At 47.6% G+C, this 24,461-nt stretch overlaps 1 protein-coding gene across 2 annotated transcripts in view; it reads left to right on the top strand.

Annotated features, from left to right (window-relative positions):
* The window catches only part of LOC115095044 (dipeptidase 1-like), a 74,627-nt gene extending 51,468 nt beyond the window's left edge, over window positions 1–23,159 (top strand). The window contains exons 7-11 of one of the 2 annotated variants that reach the window (XM_029608225.1): window positions 14,421–14,505; window positions 14,775–14,850; window positions 15,206–15,341; window positions 16,482–16,548; window positions 22,977–23,134. In XM_029608225.1, the coding sequence (XP_029464085.1) occupies window positions 14,421–14,505; window positions 14,775–14,850; window positions 15,206–15,341; window positions 16,482–16,548; window positions 22,977–23,011 (399 nt within the window). In that variant the 3' untranslated portion in view covers window positions 23,012–23,134. Of the gene's footprint in view, window positions 1–14,420; window positions 14,506–14,774; window positions 14,851–15,205; window positions 15,342–16,481; window positions 16,549–22,976 lie in introns of both variants that reach the window. The other variant, XM_029608224.1, reaches the window with a different exon arrangement.
* Window positions 23,160–24,461: the final 1,302 nt, after the last annotated feature.

Below are 24,461 nucleotides of genomic sequence, written 5' to 3'. Positions count from 1 at the left end.
CAGTCCGGGGGTCAGAAGCCAGAAGAGACCAAGACGATACAGGAATGCAGCAACTGGATGCTCAGTGAACTGAGAGAACCTCGTTGCAAGGCAGGGAAGGAGCCTAGCTGCAGGATTTAAGTAGGGCTAGAGCGTCTGACGTCATCAGGAGGCAGTCCTGTAGTTTCCCGCGCTGGCCCCTTTAAATTCAAGGCTCCCGAGCGCGCGCCTAGGGGGCGGGGCTAGCCGCCGAGGGATGCCGGCTGCTCCGGCGGGACGGAAACGCGACGGCAGGGGAATCTGCAGGCCCGGGAGAGGTAGGCCGACGTCGGGGCTGCGGTGGTGGAGGTCCCCGGAGGCCCGGGGAACGCGGACCGGCATCGGAGCTGCGACCGGGTGGGTGCCGATCCCAGGGCCGACCCGGGATCGCAACATTGACAATGCTTATGTTTTATCCTATTTTCTTCAGATGGATCCTTCTTCCAGTTTTTGAAGGATGTTTTTTTGGCTAAAATAGCCTCTTTCACCTCACCTTTTAACCATGACGGTAATCGTTTTTCCTTCCTTCCACCTTTCTTAATGCGCGGAATACATATGGACTGCGCCTCTAGGATTGTATTTTTAAACAAAGGTGGCAGACCTCACGCGTCACCTAGATAGGATTATAGACAGTGCTGGGGAGGAGCCGGTTGTCGTGGTATATGTGGGCACCAACAACATAGGAAAATGTGGGAGAGAGGTTCTGGAAGCCAAATTTAGGATTTTAGGTAGGAAGCTGAAATCCAGAACCTCCAGGGTGGCATTCTCTGAAATGCTTCCTGTTCCACGTGCAGGTCCCCAGAGGCAGGCAGAGCTCCAGAGTTTCAATGTGTGGATGAAACGATGGTGCAGGGAAGAGGGATTCAATTTTGTAAGGAACTGGGGAAACTTTTGGGGAAAGGGGAGACTTTTCCGAAAGGATGGGCTCCACCTTAACCAGAGTGGAACCAAGCTGCTGGCACTAACTTTCAAAAAGAAGATAGAGCAGCTTTTAAACTAGAACAAGGGGGAAAGCCGACAGTCACTCAGCAGTGCATGGTTCGGATAAATGTATCCTTGAAGGATACTAATGAAACAGGAGAGTTAGGGCATCCCAACAGAGAGGTTCCATTAAATGCAAACATAGTTCATATACCTATATGTAAAAAATCACCAAAGCTAATGATTTCCAAATTATCCCAAACAACTGAAAAGCAGGTTGTTAAAACAAGCAAAAAACACACTTTGAAATGTCTGTATGCCAATGCCAGAAGTCTAAGTAGTAAGATGGGAGAATTAGAGTGTATAGCAGCAAATGATGAGTGGCTCACTGGTGGCTCACTCTTGTTTACTTCTCTCTCAGGAGGTCGATGACTCTGGAGTAAATTCCAGGGCAGATATAGAGCCAGCCACCGCCTTTTTAGCAGATGCGGGCTGCGGTTTGGTTCGCACCTCAGCCAGAGGTGTGGCTTCAGTAATAGCAGCCAGGCATCAGTTATGGCTGAGAAATTGGTCAACTGATGCGAATTCCATGGCTAATCCTGGCTTTTTGAACATGCCTATTCAGACAACCTTGAGAAAGGCTAATAACATCAAGAACCAAAGGTTGGCTTAATCCTCATGTTTTGTATCCCTCAACTCAGCCCAGGGGTTCACACTCTCACATAATCATAACAGATTGCTAACTCCATGGACCCAGCTCAGGTCTCAGCCATCCAGGCCATCCCTGGCCTGGCCCAGCATCTGGCTGAACAGCAAAGGACATTAGAGACCCTGGCTAACTCCTTCAACCAGCTAAGTTCTCAACTGAACGCAGCATCTCTGCCTGACAAGGCTACCGCCTCTTCACCTGCTGGATCTGTAAGACTTTCTGTGCCCTTGTTTGCACCCACTCGTTTTACAGGAGATCCTCTATCCTGCAGAGGCTTCCTGAACCAGTGCTGTATGCACTTCTCCTTACAGCCTACCTATTTCCCAGACATAGTGTCCAAAACTACGTACATCCTGTCTCTATTAGACGGGAAAGCCCTGGCCTGGGCTTCTCCTCTCTGGGAGTATAATGATCCAATCCTCAGTGACTTGATGTGTTTCCTTACTTTATTTCATTCTGTGTTTGATGACCCTGCTCGTAAGACCGTCACTGGATCTGCACTTCTACACCTTCAACAAGGTAACAGACCTTTGACTAACTATGTTATTGAGTTTAAAACCTTATCCTTTGAGTTACTTTGGGACCTGGGTTGTTTACGGACTATTTTTCTAGAAGGTCTTAACCATTGCATTAAGGACGAATTAGCAGCTTGAGAGCTCCCTGATACCCTGGACTCCCTCATTGATCTTGCAGGACGAATTGATCGTCGTCTGCGTGAGTGCTCGCAAGAGGTAAAGGGTCCTAAGAAAATGACACCAGGAGTTCCACGCTTTCATCCCACACCAGTTACACAGACCACTTCTATACCCAGTATCGAGGAGGAAGTGCCCATACAATTAGGCTGCTGCCATCTAACAGCCAAAGAGAGGCATTATCGTAGAAGATTAAGCCCCTGTATGTATTGTGGGCAACCTGGCCATGCAGTTCCCTCCTGTCCTATCTGTCCGGGAAACTCGCAGACCTAGGATCTGCCGGAGGACTACTCCTAGGTCTAACTTCTCCATCTCCTCCACTGACTGTGCCAGTTTCCATCATTTCAAATACTCTCGAATTCCACACATTAGCTCTAGTAGACTCCGGGGCCGGGGGAAACTTCATACTTCGACAACTCATAGAGCACCTATGAATCCCAACTGTCCGGACACCTATGCCGCTGCTGCTATCATCCATACATGGTGAGCCACTTCCTGGTGAGGTTACCTATTCATCTCCGCATGGGGTCGCTCCACTTGGAGACCATCTCCTTCCTGGTCTTGGATAAAGCTATACACCCAGTAGTACTTGGAATACCATGGTTACAGACACACTCACCCCAGTTTGATTGGAACACTTTGGAATTATCCCAATGGGGAAAAGATTGCCATGGAAGATGCCTACAAGTGGTCACTCCCCTGCCGTGTCTCACCACTACCACCTCCCTTCTGGGCCTACCTCAGCAATATTCATCCTATCAGGACGTATTTTCCAAGAAGGCAGCAGATACTCTGCCTCCTCACCGATCCTTTGACTGTGCCATCAACTTGGTACCTAATTCTGAACCTCCCAGAGGAAGGGTTTACCCACTTTCTCTGTCTGAAACCCAGGCTATGTCAGCCTATATTCAAGAGAACTTGGCGAAGGGTTTCATTTGGCCTTCTAAATCTCCAGCCAGAGCCAGATTCTTTTTTGTGGGTAAGAAGGATGGATCCCTTCACTCATGTATAGACTACCATGCTTAAATGAGATCACCATGAAGGACCACTATCCACTGCCATTGATCTCTGAACTTTTGATCGGCTCCAAGGGGCCAAAATATTCAAAAAGCTGGACCACAGAGGGGCATATAACTTGGTCCAAATACGACAGGGTGATGAATGGAAAACAGCATTTAACACCCGTGATGGCCATTTTGAATATTTATTCATGCCCTTTGGCCTTTGCAAGGCCCCAGCTGTATTTCAAAACATGATGAATGAAATCTTCAGGGACATGCTGTACAGCTGTGTAGTAGTATATCTCGATGATATACTAGTGTTCTCTCAGAACCTACAGAACCATCAAGTAGACATCGCCAATGTCCTCCAAAGACTTCAGAATAACCACCTCTATGCCAAATTAGAGAAATGTTTTTTCCATCAAGAATCAGTCCCATTTCTAGGCTATATGGTATCCAGCCAGGGATTCCAAATGGACCCGTAAAAAACCAAAAGCATCTGGGAGTGGCCCCAAGCTGCTGGTCTTAAGGCCTTGCAATGTTTTCTCAGATTCACAAACTATTACAGGTCCTTCATTCATCACTCTTCCACCTTGACCGTGCCGCTTACAGCCAAGATGCAGAAGGGAGCCAATCCCTCTCAATAGTCTACAGAAGCCGTTGACGCCTTCCAAAAACTTAAAGAAGCGTTTATTCAGGAACCATGACTATGCCATCCCAATCCTCGACGACCATTCATTGTTGAGGTAGATGCTTCGTACGTCAGAGTTGGTGCTGTCCTTGGTCAACACAGTGACACCCACACTCTTCATCCCTGCTCCTTTTTCTCTCAGCGTTTCTCTCCTGCTGAGCGGAATTATGGAATAGGAGACAAGGAACTACTTGCCATCAAATTGGCGTTCGAAGAGTGGTGCTCATGGCTCGAAGGTGCACAACACCAGATAATGGTTTACACCGACCACAAAAATCTTGAATACCTACATCATGTGCAACGCTTGAACCATAGACAAGCCCGCTGGTCCCTATTTTTTAATCGATTTGATTTCATATTTAAGTATCGTCCAGCGGACAAGAATACCTGGGCAGACGCTCTCTCCCATTCCTTCGTTCCAGAGGACGTCACGGACACACCGTGACATATCATTGACCCTGCTAGGGTAATTCTGTCAGCCACACATACGGTTCTGGCTGGAAAGACAATGGTACCTCACTCTCCCAGGAAGAAGATCCTCAGATGGGCCCATGACTCTCTGCTTGCAGGCCACTCTGGACAGGCCAGAACACTCACTACCTTACAGAGATACTACTGGTGGCCCTCCATGAAAGAAGACATATGGCTTTACGTGGAGTCATGTCATACCTGCGCAGACAGAAACCTCCAACCGGCCGTCCATGGGGACTTCTCCAGCCACTGCCCACTCCTAGTGAACCGTGGACTCACATTGCCATGGACCTTATCATAGATTTGCCCTTGTCCAACGGCAATAATACCATCTGGGTAACCATAGACTGCTTTTCTAAAATGGCTCATTTTGTGGCACTACCCAGCTTACCATCTGCCCCGGAATTAGCAAGGTTGTTCATCCGTCACATCTTCCATCTACATGGCATGCCAAAGCATATCCCTTCGAACAGAGGGATTCAGTTTACGGCTAAGTTTTGGAGATCCCTGTGCAAGAAATTTGACATCTCATTAGATCTTACCTCAGCATACCACCTGCAAACCAACGGACAGACAGAGAGAACAAACTGCACATTAAAACAGTTTCTCCAGGCTTATGTTAACTCCAGACAAAGTGACTGGTCTGACCTGCTCCCCTGGGCTGAATTCGCACTGAATTCTCATCAGTCTCCTTCAACTGGGTCATCACCTTTTCAACTAGTTTACGGATGTCAGCCGCTACCTCCACTACCAATGCCATTATCCGTAGCTTCTCCTGCAGCCCAGGCACCGGCGCAAGAACTACATCAGTTGTGGGAACACAGAAAAGAACTTCTCCAAAAGGCTGGACAACAGGCCAAAAAGTTCTATGATGCCCATCGCAGAGCCGCTCCACAGTTACAGCCCGGAGACAAGGTATGGCTTAGTACCCGCTTCATCTGCCTTAAACTGCCATCAGTTCAGTTTGCGCCAAGGTACATAGGACCCTTTTGAGTTCTCCATCGCCTGGGTCCAGTCACGTACAGCTTGAAGCTACCACCGGCACTCAGAATACATAATGCTTTCCATAACTGTCTTCTGAAGCCACTCATCCTGCCAAAGTTCTCCAAGAAATCAGCTGAACCCCAGCCTCTCTCTGCCGAAGAAGACATCACCTATCAAGTGAAAGACATCCTTGATGTAAGAAAACATGGCAGACGATGGGAGTATCTTATTTCCTGAGAGGGATTTGGCCCTGAGGAAAATAGTTGGGAGCCTGCATGTAACATCCTTGACAAGGAGTTGATCCAACAGTTCCACAAGTCACATCCTCGGAAGCCGAAACCCCCGGGGAGGGGCCCTAAGAAAGGGGGTACTGTTACACCTGTTGGTCGCAGACGGCTGTGACCTCTCATGCTCACAGGAAGAATGGCGGCCTCTGCTAACCTCCGCCGACCTCTCCGGCATCCCCGGGACAGCATGGGTGCTTGAATCCAGAGTTACTTAGGCGCATGTGTGGGCAAGGGCCTCCTTTGAACACATCTTGGCGGGAACCTCGGGGGCATCCCCGCCCGATGACGTCAAGTCGCTAGTGTATTTAATCTGACCGGCCCTTGCCTTCTCCGAGTTAGCAAGGAGTTCCATCTTGCTGAATCCTCCTCACTCAAGGACTTCCTGTTCCTGACTTGCTCTTGGCATCTGAACGCTCTGAGTACCCTCTCCTCAGGGGCTCCCCTGCGTTCTCGCTATCCGCTCCTTGGAGGGACTACCGGCCTGACTACTACTAGACATGCTTCTCAGGTCTCTCTCTCTCTCTCTCCAGGAACCATCTACTGTGAGTACCGCTACTGACTTCTACTATACGAACTGTATTGGGATTTCCTGCGGTGTACCCCGTTCCTCAGGCCACTACTGCTTACCTTCAGTAGTAGCTATCCAGCCTTCCTGCTTTACAGAGTATTGACGTACCAATACGGGAGCCATTTCTGGGTTCCGGCATCTCTACCTGTTCTTCAATTTCTACTGTACAAGCATCCTCGGCATACCCCGCTTCGCGGGCCACTACCGGATCTGCATTCCAGAGCTGCCTTCACTCGTTAGAGGGGATCCCGATGTACCCCGCTCCGTGGGTCACTACCGGATCTTCTCTTCTGTGGCTATGCTCTGGGTAATACCCATTGCGCAGGACCGTACTAATACATCTATTACTCTGTGGATATTACTTTTCTTTCCTTCATAATAAAGTCTCTACTTCTAGCTGTGTTCCACGCCTCTGTGGCTATGCCTGCTGACGGTGAGGCTCACAGGGCTCCTCCCTGTGGGCAGAGACATCTCACAACTCAGCCCCAGGGGTTCACATTCTCACATAATCATAACACTCCCTGATGAAGCCCTTTTAATAGAGGGCGAAACAAAGAATTCTTTGTTGGATGACATTGTAGAAGAATCTGGATGACATTGTAGAAGTCTCCATGGGATGACATTGGAAAGGAATCTTCATTTGTATTCAGTGAAATATGATTAGAAATCCTTTTTATCTCTTTTTGAAACAACGTTACATGAAGAAGTATATTAGATAAACATATTTAGCATGGTTATTGATTAGAAACTGGGTTAAACTATTTGTTTTGAAGAGTGATTTACAATACAGTTCATGCCTACACATTTCAGAGATTTTGTATTTTTTGATACATTATATTTTTAATGAGGTATGAATGTGTAAGGATATGTGTGAGTTAGTTTTTAATGTATAGTTAAGTTTTATATAAACTTTGTAAAGTGTTTGATACAATTTCACTAAAAATTGTATGGGATGATTTAGATGATTATTATCTCATTGGGTATATGGGTTATATAGAGGGAAGACATATAAGGAAGAGTTCTTTGTTATTCTTTGATTAATATTCTATCTTTATTTCTGTCTGTTTCCTATTTACTGTATTGTTATATGTACAGCTTACTGTTACTGTATTCAATTTTAATATTACTTATCTTTGCTGATTTATTATCCATATATTTACAACATTTAGTAAATTAAATTTTGCTTTACCGGATGTTGTGTAGTGTGTTCTATGACATAATATAAAATATACCCCCATTTGACCACCCTGCATCTCAGTTGACAGAGGATAAGAAGTAGACATCATGTCCCTTTGGCATGAGAAGTTGTACCAGGGGTTCCAAGCATTTTTGACCCTATATAGGAGTGTCCTTTCAGAAGGCTCAGCCTTTCAGTAGGTCTCTGCCCTTTTGTTCCAGACAGCCCAGGCAGGGTGCAGGTATGGGTAGTGGAACCTCCCAGGTCTCCCAATGAAGGTTTGCTGACCCATCTCTGGGAACAGGAGATAGGGGGGCATCTCTCTCTCTCTTTTATCAGAGGTGGGTCGAAATTGCATTGGATCAGTCAGTCCTGGAGGTGGTATGAGAGGGATATGTGCTGGAGTTTCGCAGTGTTCTTTGGGACGTGTTCATGGCATTTCCTTGCTCTTCCCCACAGAAGAAGCAGGCAGTGGAGTGTACATGGTCAAGGCTTCTCAGTCTGAGGGCTGTAATTCCAGTACCCACGTCCCAAGAAAATATGGGTCAATATTCCATTTATTTCATTGTGCCCAAGAAGGAGGACTCCTTTCATCCCATCCTAGATCTGAGAGGGGTAAACCGTCATTTCTGGGTGATTCATTTTCACATGGAAACATTGCAGTCGGTGATAATGGCAGTGCAGTCCAGGAAATTTCTGATCTTCCTGGATCTGTCCGAGTTGTACCTCCATATTCCCATCTGACTGGAGCACCAACATTTTCTGCATTTCGTGGTGTTGGGGTGCCATTTTTAGTTTCGGGCTCTGGCTTTTGGTCTGGCCATCCCTCCCAGAACTTTTTCCAAGGTTATGGTGGTGATGGCGGCAGAGTTGAGAAAGGAGTGGATCCTAGTACAACCGTATTTGTATGACTGGCTGATTCGGGCCAAGTCTCTGGAAGAGAGCCACCTAGCGACCTGCAAGTTGATCTCCCTGTTGCAGGAGCTCAGTTGGGGGCCATGGCCAGCGCCATCTTTAAAAATGGTGCCGGCCATCCAGAGCTCCTACCATGTGACAGGGGCCGGCCAATGGCACGGATACCTTGTCACATGGTAAGGGCAAAGGGCCATCAGCGCCATTTTTATTAGTGCAGCCGACGGCCTGAGACCGGGAGATCACTCCCGGGACTTCCGCTAGATCACCAGGTATTTGTAAAAAGTTTTGGGGGGTTCGGGAGGGTGGGGGAAGCTAAGCGGTCAGTTTTAAAGGATCGAGGTGGGTTTTTTTTTATCGGGCCATCGGCGCCATTTTTATTAGTGGCAGCCGACGGCCCGAGAGCGGGAGATCGGTCCCAGGGCTTCCACTGGACCACCAGGTACATGTAAAAAGTTTTGGGGGGGTTTGGAAGGGTGGGAGAAGGTAAGGGATTAGTTTTAAAGGGTCAGGGTGGGTTTAGGGGTTGTTTTGGTGTGCCGGTTTTCCCGCCCTCCCCCCAAATAACTCCCGTTAGTGGACACTAACCCGATTAATGATTTTTTCACGATAAATCGGTGGAATTTCTATTGTATCGCACTCTTAACAATTATTGACGATTTAAAAAATATCGGACGATATTTTAAATCGTCAAAAAATGATTCACATCCCTACTGATTAGTACTCATGACAGATGTGAGTCTCCAGGATTGTGGAGCTCACTTTCAGGAACTAACAGCGCAAGGGCGCTGGAGTGCGGAAGAATCTCTCTGGAACATCAATCGGCTAGAAGCTCGTGTGGTCCAGTTGGCATGCTTGCAGTTCAGCAGTAGGTTGCAGGATTGACCAGTCCAGGTAATGTTGTACAATGCAATGACAGTGGCTTACATCAATTGGCAGGAGATAGACCAACTTATGGAAGCTTGCTGGGCAGACTGGATGGACCGTTAGGTCTTCTTCTGCCGTCATTTCTATGTTTCTATGTTTCTATGTTTCTATGGAATGGACACAAATGCATCTTCAGGACATCTCGGCCTCGCACATTGCAGAAAAATACAATGTAAGACCAAACTTTCTCAGCAGGGAGAATATGGACCTAGGAGAATGGGTATTGTTGAACAAGGCATTTCAGCTGAAAGTGGATCACTGGGGCCTTCTGTTTCTAGATCTGCTAGCGATTTCTTGCAAGTTAAAGGTTCCTTGATTCTTCACTCGCAGGAGAATCCGAAGTCCTTGGGTTTCGATGCTCTCAAGCAGGATTGACCAGAGGACAAGCTGCTGTATGCCTTTCCCCCGTGGCCCATCTTGGGCAGAATAGTTCAGAGGGTCAAGGGTCACAGAGATCTGGTGCTTTTGGTGGCACCAGATTGGCTCCCAGAAAGGAGAGGCAAGATACGAAGTCTGGTATATGGATCTGCGACGGCTCCTGGTAGACTCCCCCTCTGGTTTCTGGCGCACCAGAATCTATTGCAGCAGGGACCTGTTCTTCACAAGATCTGACTTGGTTTTGTGTTACGGTATGGCCTTTGAGAGGGCTTGTTTGCTGAAGCGTGGATATTCTACTGCAGTGATTGCCACTATTACAGAGGTGGACCCTTGGCCCGAGGTAATGCTGGCGCCACCTGTGGGGGAAACCCCCATGGGTCCCCACTGTCAGGAGGCGAGGCCAAGCAGGAAGCGGAGGCCAACTGGAGCTTCGCCAATACCAGCCCTCATTCCCCGCAGGTTGAGCCCTTGGGTACTGGGGCTGGCTGGACTTAGGCGGGCCTCCACGTGGTTGATCCCAGAGAGAGTGTCCAGGAGCAGGATGCCAGGAAACAGCAGAGGCGGAGGGTCCCAGAAAGGAGAGGTAAGATACGAAGTCTGAAACAGACAAGAGTCCAGGCAAGCGGCTGAAGACAGAGTCAGGTCGAAGCGGAGAGTCAGGGCAGGTGGCTGGAGACGAGGTCATGTCCAAGAAAAGAATCAGGGCAGGCGGCTGGAGACAAGGTCAGGTCCAAGCAAGAGGTCAAAGCCAAGGAGGTCCATCCGAAGGAGGAGCAGTAACTGGAACTGGAGCAGGTACTTGGAACAGGAGCTGGAACAGGAACTGGAACTGGAGAAGCAACAAAACACACGACAGGAAAGCATGGAGACCTGTTGAGAAGACAGGCTCTGAACATCTGCCTTATATAGGGAAGCTGGTTGACGTCATCATCCGCGGCCACGGGAGGTTTTCCCGTCACGGCCCCTTTAAAATCCTCACCTAGGGCAAACAGGCCGAAGACAAGGAAGTGGCGGCATCTCCCTGTGGCGTATGTGGGGAGACCCAACCAGGCCCTGAGGAGGCCGCAGCAGCACAGGAAGGACCTGGGAACACAGAGGAGACACGAGCACAGAGAGGTCAGGCCAGGTCTAGGGCCCCAGCATCGGGGGTGAGCAGGGCCGGCCACAGCCTGCCGCGACTGGAAAGCACAACAGCCACCTTACTACGAGCAAGAAAGTTCTCCACTTCTTTAGCCTATGTGTGGGTGTAGCGAGTTTTTTAGGCTTATTTATTTATTTATTTATTTTTAGTTTTTATATACCGATCTTCTTGCATTAGATACAAATCAAACCGGTTTACATGGAATAAAAAACTGCCTGTAAGGCGATACATGGAACCAAGAACATACAGTATAATAAGGCTTGGTGTGAAGATCGAGGGGTGCTTCCTTGTTCAGAATAGATCCTGCTCATTTTGGAATTTTTGCAGGATGGATTGAATAAAGGGTTGACCCTTAATTCCTTGAAGGGACAGGGGTCAGGTAAATGGTGAATCCTTATCAGCCCATTTCTTGAGAGGAGTGAAACATCTCCATCCTCCCTTGTGATTACCAGTACTCTTGTAGAGTCTTAATCTAGTTTTGGATTTCTTGGTGGACCCTACGTTTCGACCGATGTGTAGCCTTTCCTTGCGGTTACTAACCTTTTAAACAGTGTTTCTGGTGGCAATATGTTCTACACGTTGAATTTCCAAGCTGCAGGCCTTGTCTTGCCAGGAGCCATTCCTTCAGATGACTCCAGGGGCAAAAGTGGTCTCAGATTTTCACTTGAATCAGTCCATTTCCCTGCTGTCTCTGAATAGGAAAAGAGATGCAAAGGAATATCACCTGTTGTAGCCCTTGGATGTCAAGAGACATGTTGTGAGGTATCTGGAAGTTTCTAAATCTATCTGAAAGACAGATCGCTTGTTTGTCCTTCATGGTAGAGGTAAACAGGGCGAGCCATCTTTGCGGGCTACAATAGCTCGCTGGATTAAGAAGGTAATCACGGCTGTGTATGTGGATGCTGAAAAGCCATTTGCTTACTCAGGTTAGAGCTCATTCCACTAGGGCTCAGGCAGTGTCTTGGGCAGAAGTTAGATTGTTGTCTCCCATCGATATTTCCCGAGTTGCGATGTAGTCCTCCTTACACACATTTTCCAGATATTATCGTCTGGATGTGCAGGCCCGGGAGGATGCAGCCTTTGCACGTGCGGTTTTGACAGGACTGCAGGCAGCCTCCTACCCTATTTAGGTGTAGCTTGGGTACATCCCACTAGTCCTGAATTCATCTGTCTGGGTGCTAGGAAATGAGAAATTACTACTTACCTGACAATTTCCTTTTCCTTAAGTCAGACAGATGAATTCAGCTGCCTGACCATGGCTGCCGAATGACTGTGCTATGGTCCTCCTGCATGGTTATGTGTTCCAGGGGTTACTGGTAAGTGTTAATCCAGTCCCTAGACTAGTGTTAAATGCATTCTTTGTCTGAGCTCAGTGTTTCCTGTTGGCTGAGTGCTGAAATGGTAATCTGTTATTAATCAAGTTTTTGCTAGTCTGTCCACAGTTGGTTTTTGGAGAGAATACTGGCAGGATGATGTCTTTGCGGGAGTATATATACTGTGACGTTGGTTTCCTCCGTCTCCATCTGCTGGTAGAAGTGCATAACCCACTGGACCTGAATTCATCTGTCTGGTTTAAGGAAAAGGAAATTATAAGGTAAGTAGTAATTTCTCAGTACTCTCCATTTCCCGCGTGTACTAGAAAGTCAATGAGGTATGTATGAACCCACCGAAACAGATGTAACAAATGCACATCCCTAATAAGAAATGCCATGCTGGGTCAAACAACGGTCCATTGAACCCAATATTCTGTTTCCAACAGTGACCATTCCAAGCCACAAGTACCCAACATTAAATAGATCCCAAGCTACTATTTCTTATTGATTATGGACTTCTCCTCCAGGAACTCATCAAAATCTTTTTTAAATCCAGTAACACTAATTGCCATAACCACATCCTCTGGCAATGATTTCCAGAGCTTAATTGTGTGTTGTATTAAAGAATTTTCTCCGATTTGTTTTAAATGTGCTACTTGCTAACTTCATGGAGTGCCCCCTAGTCCTTCTATTATCTGAGAGATTAAATAACAGTTTCACATTTACCTACTCAAGTACTTTTGAATTTGTAGACTGCTATCATATCTTCCCTCAGCTGTCTCTTCTCTAAGAAGAACAGCCCAAACCTCATTAGCCTTTTCTCATAGGGGAGCTGTTCCATGCCCCTTATCATTTTGGTCGCTCTTCTCTGTACTTTCTTCAGTGCAATTATATCTTTTTTTGAGATGCGGTGACCAGAACTGCACACAGAATTCAAGGTGCGGTCTCACCATGGAGCGATACAGAGGCATTATGATATCCACTGTTTTATTTGCCATTCCCTTCCTAATAATTCCTAAAATTCTGTTTGCTTTTTTGAGCACCATAGTACACTGAGCTGACAATTTCAATGTATTATCCACTATGAGGCCTAGATTCCTGGATGGTAACTCCTAATATAGAACCTAACATTGTGTAACGACAGCAAGGGTCATTTTTTCCTATATGCATCACCTTGCACTTGTTTACATTAAATTTCATCTGCCATTTGGACACCCAATCTTCCAGTCTCTCAAGGTCTTCCTGCAATTTATCACAATCCGCTTGGGATTTAATTACTCTGCATAATTTTGGGTCATCCACAAATCTGATCACCTTGCTCATAGTACCTCTTTCCAGATCATTCATAAATATATTAAAAAGTACCTGTCCAAGTACAGATCCATGAGGCATTCCACTGTTTTACCTTTTTCCACTGTGAAAACTGTCCATTTAATCCTACTCTGTTTCCTGTCTTTTAACCAACTTGCAATTCACAAAAGGATATCGCCTCCGATCCCATGTCTATTTAGTTTTCTTAGAAGCCTCTCATGAGGGACTTTGTCAAATGTCTTCTGAAAATCCAAATACACTACATCTACCAGGTCACTTTTGCCACATGTTTATTCACCCCTATAAAAAAATGTAGCAGATTTATGAGGCAAGACTTTCCTTGAATAAACCCATGTAAGAAGTTGTTATACCTATAAACCGGCATGAAGGCTTGTGCCAAACTTCGGTATATAAAAACACACAAATAAGCAAATAAATAAATAAATAGATTATGTCCCATTAAATCATGTCTATCTAAATGTTCTGTGATCTTATTCTTTATAACAGTTTCCACAATTTTTCCGGCACTGAAGTCAGGCTCATCAGTCTATGGTTTTCTGGATAGCAATAGTTTTCTTTAGTCTACCTGTCTAATGTGTTGTGGACTTTTCCTCCAGGAACTTATTCAAAGCTCTTTTAAATCCTGCTCTACTAGTCGTCTTAACCACATCCCCTTGTAATATATTCCCCAGCTTGATACTACTTTTTCATTCAATGTACTAACATAATTAATGGCAGCAGATAAAGACCCACATGGTCCATCCAGTCTGCCCAGCAAGTTACTTAGGGTAGTAACTGCCACTCTATGTATGTTACTATTATGCTGCTAATATGTAGTGATTAATTAACATCAGCATTTAGAAAAGAGTAGATTGAAATTCCTGGCATTTCTATAGATTTATTTGTTTCTCTCCTACAGAAGGAAAAAAAGGGTGTGGTGATGGTGAACTTTTACAACGATTATGTGTCTTGCAACCCAAAGGCTACCTTATCTCAAGTGGCAGGTCAGTGATGTGAGCGCCTGTTCAGTTGTGCCTTTGCTCCTGTGCCTTCCATTGACTCAGTGCAGTGAAATTTTGCCAATTTACATTTGCAGTTTATTTATTTTATTTATTTAACATTTTTTATATACTGTTGCACAAAAATCTATCGAAACGGTTTACAACAAATAAAATCAATAAAACATCATAAATTATAAAATTAACATAAAATTTAACTTAAAACTGTCATTCTCTGCATTAAATTTCTAATAATCTGCAGTTTCCTTCTGCAGATCATTTTGATTACATTAAGAAGGTCGCTGGCTATGAAGCAGTTGGATTTGGTGGTGACTATGATGGTGTCTCCAGGTGGGTACTAAAGTGGTGGACGGAAGAATGAAGACTGGGAATTGATGGGAGTTCACATATTTTTGGCTGTCTTACCAGGGGTAAGCTTTTTATGCCATCTATGACCTGGAAAGGCATCATTAATAGGATCTTAGAATGTGCTGCAGCTTTGGCTTTCTTTTTAAAATAACCTTTCTGCTTTTTTCAAGGATTATATTTTTAATTGTAGACCAAAAATAAAAAGCCTCCTCCACCCCAATACATAGATCCACATACTTTAATCCAAAACCCTTGATAGGAGACTTTTTTCCTCAGGTTCCTGTTTTCTGACTTGATTTTCTGTGATATGTTTCTTTTTTTTTTTTTTTTTTTGCAGGGTTCCTGAGGGCCTGGAAGATGTCTCCAAGTATCCAGATCTGACAGCAGAGTTACTCAAGAGGAAATGGACTGAAGATGAAGTGAAAGCTGCCCTTGCCTTGAATCTGCTGCGTGTCTTTCAGGAAGTGGAGAAGGTGAGAAGTTGAAACATCTCCTTCATCCTTCAGAGGGTTTTCGGCCAGGGTGTCTAGTCAGCAGAGACTTGCTCAAGCTCGAAGTCACTCAGTGGCAAAGCTGGAATTAGAAACCAGGAGTCCAGACACCTAATTCTGTGCTGAAATCATGAGATCACAGCTCCTTCCTTCCAAGATCTGTCTTGTGAATGGGAGTGCAGTCTCTGCAGTAGTTTTATGAAAAGACCAGAGGACTGAGTCCAGCCCTCTCCTGAGTGCTTTACAGCTCTCTCTACCTGCTAAGCATACTTGGGAACTTTTGAGTTGTGGTCACCCTGAGGTTGCTGTTGATTAGCACAGGGTGGGGGGAGAAAGGGGAAGGAATGGAGTAATATGTATCATCTTTCTCTCTTCCACTGCCCTCCCCCAATTAATCCACACTTTCTTTTTCTCCCACCCATCACCATCACTTGTCCCCCCTCCCAAGTTGATCCAGCATACTTCCCCTTCCACTCTCCCTCACCCAGCACGCTCTTTGCTCCCTCCCCCTATTCGTCTCTGCTCCGTGACTTATGCATTCTCAGTCTACCCTTAGATGAGAGTCCCAAGTCCAGGAATCACAGCTGCAGACAGAGTTTTGTGTGTATTGCAGCCCCTCTCCACTTTCTCCCCATATGCTGCTTGCAGTGTCTACTCCAGGCTTGCTGTTCTCTGCAGGCTTACTGAGGAAGGGTCATGGCTGAGCTGTATACAGAGAGGCTCTGAGATTTCTAGTGTTTCCCCTGAGACTGTGCAACTGATGCAAATTCCCCAAGTCTCAGGGTGAAATTCTGAGAGTTCCCAGGTATGCTGCTAAGCCAGAGGAAGGAAAAAAAAAATAAATGTGACACCACAACCATGTCAGATGTACAGGGAGAACACATTTTGTCCAGCCTGAAAATCTAGCAATTTCAACATTCTCCTAAGTCTGCCTTTGTCACTGTCACCTTAGCAGTAAGCCAAGTCTGCTCCATTTCATTATTTAACATTTATGTATGCATTTTGTATTATTCTGTGCTTTTTAAAAGTAATTTTAAGGCGTATAAGGGAGACATGCGTCTCCCAAGCATGAGGCTCCATAACCCTGCCAAAGTCACCCTGATTCACCCCTCTTTCCTCCAGGAGCTTCTTCAGTGGAAGAAAGCTGCAGAATTCCCCCCTCCTGGAGTGAAGAATCCCTTCTCTGAAGGTGAAAAAAAAGGAAAATTAGTTTCTTACCTGATAATTTTCGTTCCTGTAGTACCAAGGATCAGTCCAGGACACCTGGGTTGTGACCCCGCACATGGAGACAGATTAAAACTTGTGGGCGGAGCCATATATGCTCCTGTGCCAGTCACAGCCCCTCAGTCATACGTAATGTCAAAGTAGACAAAAAACAGAACAACCAAACTAAATAACTAACCTTAACAGGGAGCCATTCAAGGACCCCCAACCGGAACAGAACCCCAAAACGAGGGAGCAAAGCAATAACCGGAATAGTTAACAAAAGAGATGAGCGGACTCTCCGATTCTTCACAACAGCACGGGCGGGATTCTGGACTGATCCTTGGTGCTACAGGAACGAAAATTATCAGGTAAGAAACTAATTTTCCTTTCCCTGTACGTACCAGGATCAGTCCAGGACACCTGGGATGTACCAGAGCTAAATTACCGAGGGTGGGAAGCAGAGAGTCCCGCTCGGAGTACCCTCTCTCCAAAACCCCCGGAATCCGCAGTCTGAACATCCAACCGATAGTGTCTAATGAAGGTATGTAAGGACTTCCAGGTAGCTGCCCTACAAATCTCTTGAGGCGAAACCTGAGAAGATTCTGCCCAAGACGCAGCATGAGCTCTTGTCGAATGAGCCCTGAGACCGTTCGGAATAGGCTTTCCTCGTAACACGTACGCTGAGCCGATGGCCTCTTTAAGCCACCGTGCGATTGTCGTCCTGGAAGCCAGACCTCCTTTCTTTGGGCCCGAGAATAGAACAAAGAGATGATCCGACACCCGGAAAGGGTTAGTGACTTCTAGATAACGGAGGAGAACCCTCCGCACATCCAACTTCCGCAATTCTTTCCATTGCGGGTCGGAATATTCAGCACCTGCGAAAGCAGGAAGCTCAATAGACTGGTTCAAATGAAACGGTGACACCACTTTTGGCAAAAAAGACGGAACCGTCCGCAGGGAAACTCCCGTATCTGAAATCCGCAGGAATGGCTCCCGACAAGACAAAGCCTGTAATTCCGAGACTCTCCGAGCCGAGGTAATCGCAACCAGGAAAACGGTCTTTAAAGTAAGATCCTTAATAGTAGACCGTTTTAAGGGTTCGAACGGAGCCGTAGACAAAGAAGAAAGGACCCAATTAAGATTCCAGGAGGAACATGGATGATGTAGTGGTGGACGAAGATGTTTAGCCCCCCGAAGAAAACGAGAGACATCGGGATGCAGGGCCAGAAAGGAACCGCGAACCTTACCCCGCAGACAACCAATCGCCGCCACTTGTACACGAAGGGTACTACAAGAAAGCCCTTTGGCTAGACCGGCCTGAAGAAAAGCCAGAATATCAGAGACGGAAGCGGAAATGGGATCTAGCCCTCGGCTGATACACCACTCCTCAAAAACTACCCAGACACGTACATAAGCCAAGGACGTAGACTGCTTTCTGGACCGCAGTAACGTGGCTACCACCGCATCTGAATAGCCTTTTTTCTTTAGACGTTGCCTCTCAAAAGCCATGCCGCGAGACAGAAGTGATCCGCATCCTCCAAACAAACGGGGCCCTGACGAAGAAGCCCCGGAAACCCCTGTAGCCGAAGGGGAGCATCCACCGACAGCTGAACGAGATCCGCAAACCAAGGGCGCCGTGGCCACTCCGGCGCTACCATGATCATGTTGGACGGGTGCAACTCTATGCGCCTTAAGATCTTGCCTATCATTGGCCACGGAGGGAATACGTACAACAACACGTTGGTTGGCCAAGGAAGAACCAGCGCATCGACGCCCTCGGCACCTCGCTCCCGACGTCGACTGTAAAACCGAGGAGCCTTCGCGTTGTGCCACGTGGCCATCAGGTCCATGTGGGGCAGCCCCCACCGATCGCAAATGAGATGAAAAGCATCTTCCGTCAGCTCCCATTCTCCGGGGTCAAGGTGGTGTCGACTGAGGAAGTCCGCCTGAACATTGTCGACCCCGGCTATGTGAGATGCTGCTATGGAGTTGAGATGGCACTCTGCCCAACTCATCAGAAGCTTTGCCTCTTCCGCCACAAGTGGACTTCTTGTCCCTCCTTGGCGATTGATGTATGATACTGTTGTTGCATTGTCCGACAACACACGGACCGCCTTCCCTTGGACCAACGGGAGGAAAGCTTGCAGAGCCAGGTGCACCGCTCTGGTTTCCAGACGGTTGATGGACCACTGCGACTGGACGGAGGACCATCGGCCCTGTACCGACTTGTCTAGGCAGACCGCTCCCCAACCGGAGAGACTGGCATCCGTCGTCACCACTGTCCAGTCGGGGACCAACAGAGACACTCCGCAAAAGAGATGGCCCGGATCGAGCCACCAGTGAAGACTCTCCCGCACCTGAGTCGTGAGTGGAAGTGGTAGGTGGAACTCTTCTGATACCGGCTTCCATCGGGAGAGCAACGCAAATTGTAATGGTCGCAGATGAGCAAAAGCCCAAGGAACCAACGCCAGTGTGGACGCCATAGATCCCAGAACCGTCAGATAATCGCGAACCAGCGGCAGCTGAAGACTTAATAATCGACGCACTTGACACTGAAGCTTGCGTGCACGATCCACGGACAGAAAAACCTTGCCCTGCTTCGTGTCGAAAAGAGCTCCCAGGTATTCCAAGGACTGGGTAGGAACAAGCTGACTCTTGTTGAGATTGACAACCCAACCTAAGGTCTGCAACAACTGGAGGACTCTGGCCACCGCCTGACGGCAACGGGTCTCGGACTTGGCCCGAATCAGCCAATCGTCCAAGTAGGGGTGTACCAGGAACCCCTCTCGTCGAAGATGAGCCGCCACTACTACCATTACCTTTGTAAATGTTCGCGGAGCTGTGGCGAGGCCGAAGGGAAGAGCCCGAAATTGGTAGTGTCTGCCCAAGATGCAAAATCTGAGGAACCTCTGGAAAGACGGCTGAATTCCGACGTGGAGGTACGCCTCCGTGAGATCTAAAGAGGCCATGAATTCGCCTGGACGAACTGAGGCAATCACTGACCGAATTGTTTCCATCTTGAAGTGTGGAATGCGCAGACATTTGTTTACCCCTCTGAGATCCAAAATTGGCCGGAACGTGCCGTCCTTCTTTGGCACGATGAAGTAGATGGAATAACGACCTGCGCCTTGCTGATCGGGAGGTACGGCGACGATTGCTCCTAAGTCCTCCAGACGCCTGAGAGTGCTTAGCACTGCCATGGTCTTTTTTGGGCACTTGCAGGGCGACATCAGGAACTTGTCCGTTGGAGTCCGTACAAAATCTAACGCGTAACCGTGCCTTATTACATTGAGGACCCACTGATCGGATGTTATTTTGGTCCATTCCTCGAAAAATAAAGTCAACCTCGCCCCTATGTTTGGAACGGAGGTTCTTGGTTGCCTTAAGGAATGGACCCGCCGTATCTCATTGAGAGGCTTTGGGACCCGTGCCGGATGGGGTGCCTCCCTGTCTGCCGTAACGTTTCCCACGAAAGGACTGTGGCCACGAAGAGGCCCGGGAAGAAGTCGAGCGATAAGAAGGAGCCGAGGACCTCTGAGGACGAGATCTCTTGTTACCTCGAAACCGGGACCTGGACGGATAGGAGGATCGGGCTCTGGACCTGTCTTCTGGGAGTTTAAAAGCTCTGTTCTCTCCAAGAGAAAGCATGAGATCATCCAACTCTTTGCCGAATAACAACTTCCCCTTGAAGGGCAGGGCTCCAAGGTGAGCCTTGGAGGATCCATCCGCCGACCAATTGCGAAGCCAAAGTAAGCGACGCGCCGAGACTGCAGAGACCATGGATCTTGCTGAAGTACGTAGTAGGTCATAGAGAGCATCCGCACTATAAGCAATGGCAGCCTCTAGGCGATCCGCCTGCGTGGCCTCTTCAGGAGAAAGACCTGCATTCGCCTGTAGAACTTGGGCCCAGCGCAAACTAGCCCGCATGGCATAGTTGCTACAAATGGCAGCCCGGACTCCCAACGCTGAGACCTCGAAGATCTTTTTGAGCTGCACCTCAAGCTTCCTGTCCTGTATGTCTCTAAGGGCTGTGGCCCCAGTGACCGGAATCGTGGAACGTTTAGTTACCACCGACACCGCTGAATCCACCTTTGGAAGCCGAAGAAGTTCCAGTGCGTCTTCTGGCAAAGGGTAGAGCTTATCCATTGCCTTAGATACCTTCAGACCTAGTTCAGGAGTATCCCACTCCCGAAACAAAATGTCAGACGCCGAGAAATGGAATGGGAAGGCTACCGCTGGACCAGTGAGTCCTAGCAGGACCGGGTCCATAGTTGCTCCGGGGCGCGAGACTGTCGGTGGGGCTTCAACCTCTAACTCGCTGAGGATTGCCGGGATAAGCGGGGACAGCTCGTCCCTTCGGAAAAGGCGTACCACCTTTGGGTCGTCCCCATCACCGGCTTGCGAAGGTTTGCTCAGCCCTGTTTGGGCAGAATTGTCCCCTGACGCGCCATCGGCCCCTATCAGGGGCTCGTCGGGCGGATCTACCTCATCTTGTGAGGTGGACTCTGATTCTGTATCCTGCGGGATACCTCTTGGTGTCCGAGTTCCTGTCGCAGGGTCATCCCGAGATTTTTTCTTCCTTGGAGTATCCTTTTTAGAGTGTCCATGAAGTTCCTTGCGCCTGCGGCCCTTATATTTTAAAACTTTTCGCAGCAGGAGGGCAAAATCCGCCGAAAAAGACGACCCCGAATCTGAGGAGTCCGATTCCTCGCCAGCCTCATCCGGGGACTCAGCCCCCCCAGCGGAAGCCCCCCCCGAAGGCCGTTGTTGAGGAGATAACTCGGGAGGCGCGGCAGAAACCCCTGCAGGTTCCTGCACAACTTCGTGAACTGATGCCAAGATGGCCGCCGCTCCTGCACTAAGCGGGAAGGAGTCAGCTGGCGCGATAGAAGCGGCGGGAGTGCACGACGGCGACCGCACCGACCGGGAACGGACCCCCTTACCTGACTTAGACGGTCCCTCCCCACCCGGGACGCATGCAGAACAAATTCCCTCACGAGAGAGCCGCGCGCGCGCAGAGCCGCAAGCGCGGCAAGTTGTGCCTCTAGGCATTCTCGCGGCCGCGGCGGGAAAACGTGAAGAAAAAATGAAAAATAAAATTAAAGAATTGAATGCCGAAAAACTCCCCTCCCCTTGCCGAACCGAGGACCTTTTCTCCCCCCCCCCCCCCCCCCCGGCGAAGAAGAAACGGAGAGCCGGCACAAACAAAAGAATTTAAAAACACTTTTTTTTTTTTTTTTTAAATCAAACCTGCCGCTGTCCAAGGTCCTGGGGTTCCTGCTCCTGTTGGGGGTGAGTGAACTGGGCTCCCCGGTGTCACCCCCGACGCTGCTGCTTTAGTAGTTCGGGTCCTCGACCCTCAGCAGCGGCCTCAACCAGGGGGGGATGGTCCTCTCAGAACTTTCCCACCCCCCTGGGAGGCAGGACGGACAGCTTTTTTAAACTACTCTAAGCAGAATTCACTCAAAATTGCTCACCTCACAAACACCAGAGCGAGAGCCTTCTCCATCGCCGGCCCCACCCTTTGGAACTCCCTCCCCACCGAGCTCCGACTAGAACCTTCACTTAATCAATTCAAAAAAGGAATCAAGACCTGGTTATTTAAACAGGCCTATCCCAACGCCTCTCAACCCTAGCATTTGACTTCTCCTCAACACTCATTATTTCCCTCTCCCTAGTCCAGTGTCCCCCCGCCCCCCTACACACCCTCCCTCCCTCACCACCCCATCCATTTTATGGCTTCCTGATATTCAGTCACCACCTTCCTGATATTCAGTCACTCCTTCCCATCGCCACCACCTGCCCCCTTGTACAGTTCCTACCCCACCCCGCCTCCCCTATGCGCTTCATCCCCCGCCCCGCGCTACCCCCCCACTCTGTCGCCTCTTGTATATAATTAATTTATGTCCAACCTGGTTAACCACATGTAATCTCATTTAATAACTGTGGCGCCCGTTGGCTCTACAGTAAAGTTGTCACCTTTTAACTTCCTATCCTTCCTCCATCTATCATTGTAATTTCCTTTCTCAGTTGTCTGTAAACAGACATGATGTTTTTTTTTTACGAATGCCGGTATATAAAAGTTATAAATAAATAAATAAATAAATAAGTAGAATCAAAAAATACAAACTGAGCTTAAAATAACCAAAATAAGTAAAATAACCCTGACTAAAACTAAGTATCAGTCCTCAGGGCACCCAGAGGCTGTGACTACACCTGCACCACCTACTGGAGACAGAGTAAGACTGAGGGGCTGTGACTGGCACAGGAGCATATATGGCTCCGCCCACAAGTTTTAATCTGTCTCCATCTACTGGTGCGGGGTCACAACCCAGGTGTCCTGGACTGATCCTGGTACGTACAGGGAATCAGTTTTACTTAGTCTCTCACGGAAGCACATTTCTTTTACAGGTGAAGAACAGCTTGAACAATACATTTCCCGATGATGAACCCATCTCCATTGATCAACTCGAGGGGTCATGTCGAACCAAGTATGGGTACACGAATGGAGGCAACAGGCTGCAGCTCCTTTCTACTGTTCTCGTATTCTTCCTCTTGTACTTCCTCCTTCTTTAAAATAAAGAGTTTGCAGTATTTCAGTTCTCCAGTAACTTGGCAGGCACAAGCTTTGTACTGGGTACCAGTGTCATACCAGCCACAGTCAAAGCGATGTCACAAGGCCTTCATTTCTTACTGAAGTTGAAACATAGAAACATAGAAATGACGGCAGATGAAGACCAAACGGCCCATCCAGTCTGCCCAGCAAGCTTTTGCACTTTTTTTTTTCTCTCACATACTTTTCTATTTCCCTTCCACCCCCGCCATTAATGTAGAGAGCAGTGTTGGAACTGCATCTAAATGAAATAGCTTAATTTAGTTAGGGGTATTAACCACCACAATAAGCAAGCTACACCCATGCTTATCTGTTTATTCAGACTATGTAATTCAGTCCTTGTCGATTGTTACCTGAATATAGATCCACCTTTCTTCATTCCCCCCTGCCGTTGAAGCAGAGAGCCATGCTGGCTATGCATTGAAAGTGATCAGTCTTGCTCCCCTGCCGTTGAAGCAGAGGGCTATGCTGGATATGTGTGAAGTGTCAAACTTCTGCCCCTGCCGTTGAAGCAGAGAGCTATGCTGGCTTTGCATTGAAAGTGAAATATCAGACTTGCTCCCCTGCCGTTGAAGCAGAGAGCTATGCTGGATATGTGCGAAGTGTCAAACTTCCTCCCCTGCCATTGAAGCTGAGAGCTATGCTGGATATATGTGAAGTGTCAAACTTCCTCCCCTGCCGTTGAAGCAGAGAGTTATGCTGGATTTGCGTTGAAAGTGAAGAATCAGGTATTTTTTTGGTTTGGGGTAGTTGTCCGAATAAACCTCTGTCCTGGAGAAGGGAGGGGCGAGCTATGACAAGGTCCATTGCACTTTCCCCACTCTAGAAGAGCTATATGTGAGTGTTATCTTCCTTTAAGTTTCACACAAAGGGTCGAGTTCTCACTATTCCCCGAACGAGTCGCATGCAGCTTGTGAGATTCAGTGGTTTCATGAGGATCTGACTCCGCCTGATGACTTCCATATCAGAATTAAACAGAAAGCAAGCTTTTATTTCTAAGTATATTTCAAGAGAGTCAGTAACAGCACAAAAAATGTTCTTTTTTTTGTTAATTATGTTTATTGAATTTTTAAACATACATCATGTAAGAATTATAGCATCAAAGGAGCTGCATATAACCTCCAAGTAACAGCAAACAGTAAACCTTGAGCAATGAATACCTAATAAGAGACATACATCAGTTCTAATACAAAAAAAAGGAAAAGCTATGGCATTCAAATTACCCATAGATGTGGTCATCAATTTTGCAAGTGTCTAATCTAGACTTTGCTAACTAAATCAAA

Source organism: Rhinatrema bivittatum, chromosome 7, assembly GCF_901001135.1.
Source record: "Rhinatrema bivittatum chromosome 7, aRhiBiv1.1, whole genome shotgun sequence".
Lineage (NCBI taxonomy): Eukaryota > Metazoa > Chordata > Amphibia > Gymnophiona > Rhinatrematidae > Rhinatrema > Rhinatrema bivittatum.
This window is presented reverse-complemented; position numbering and strand designations above follow the sequence as displayed.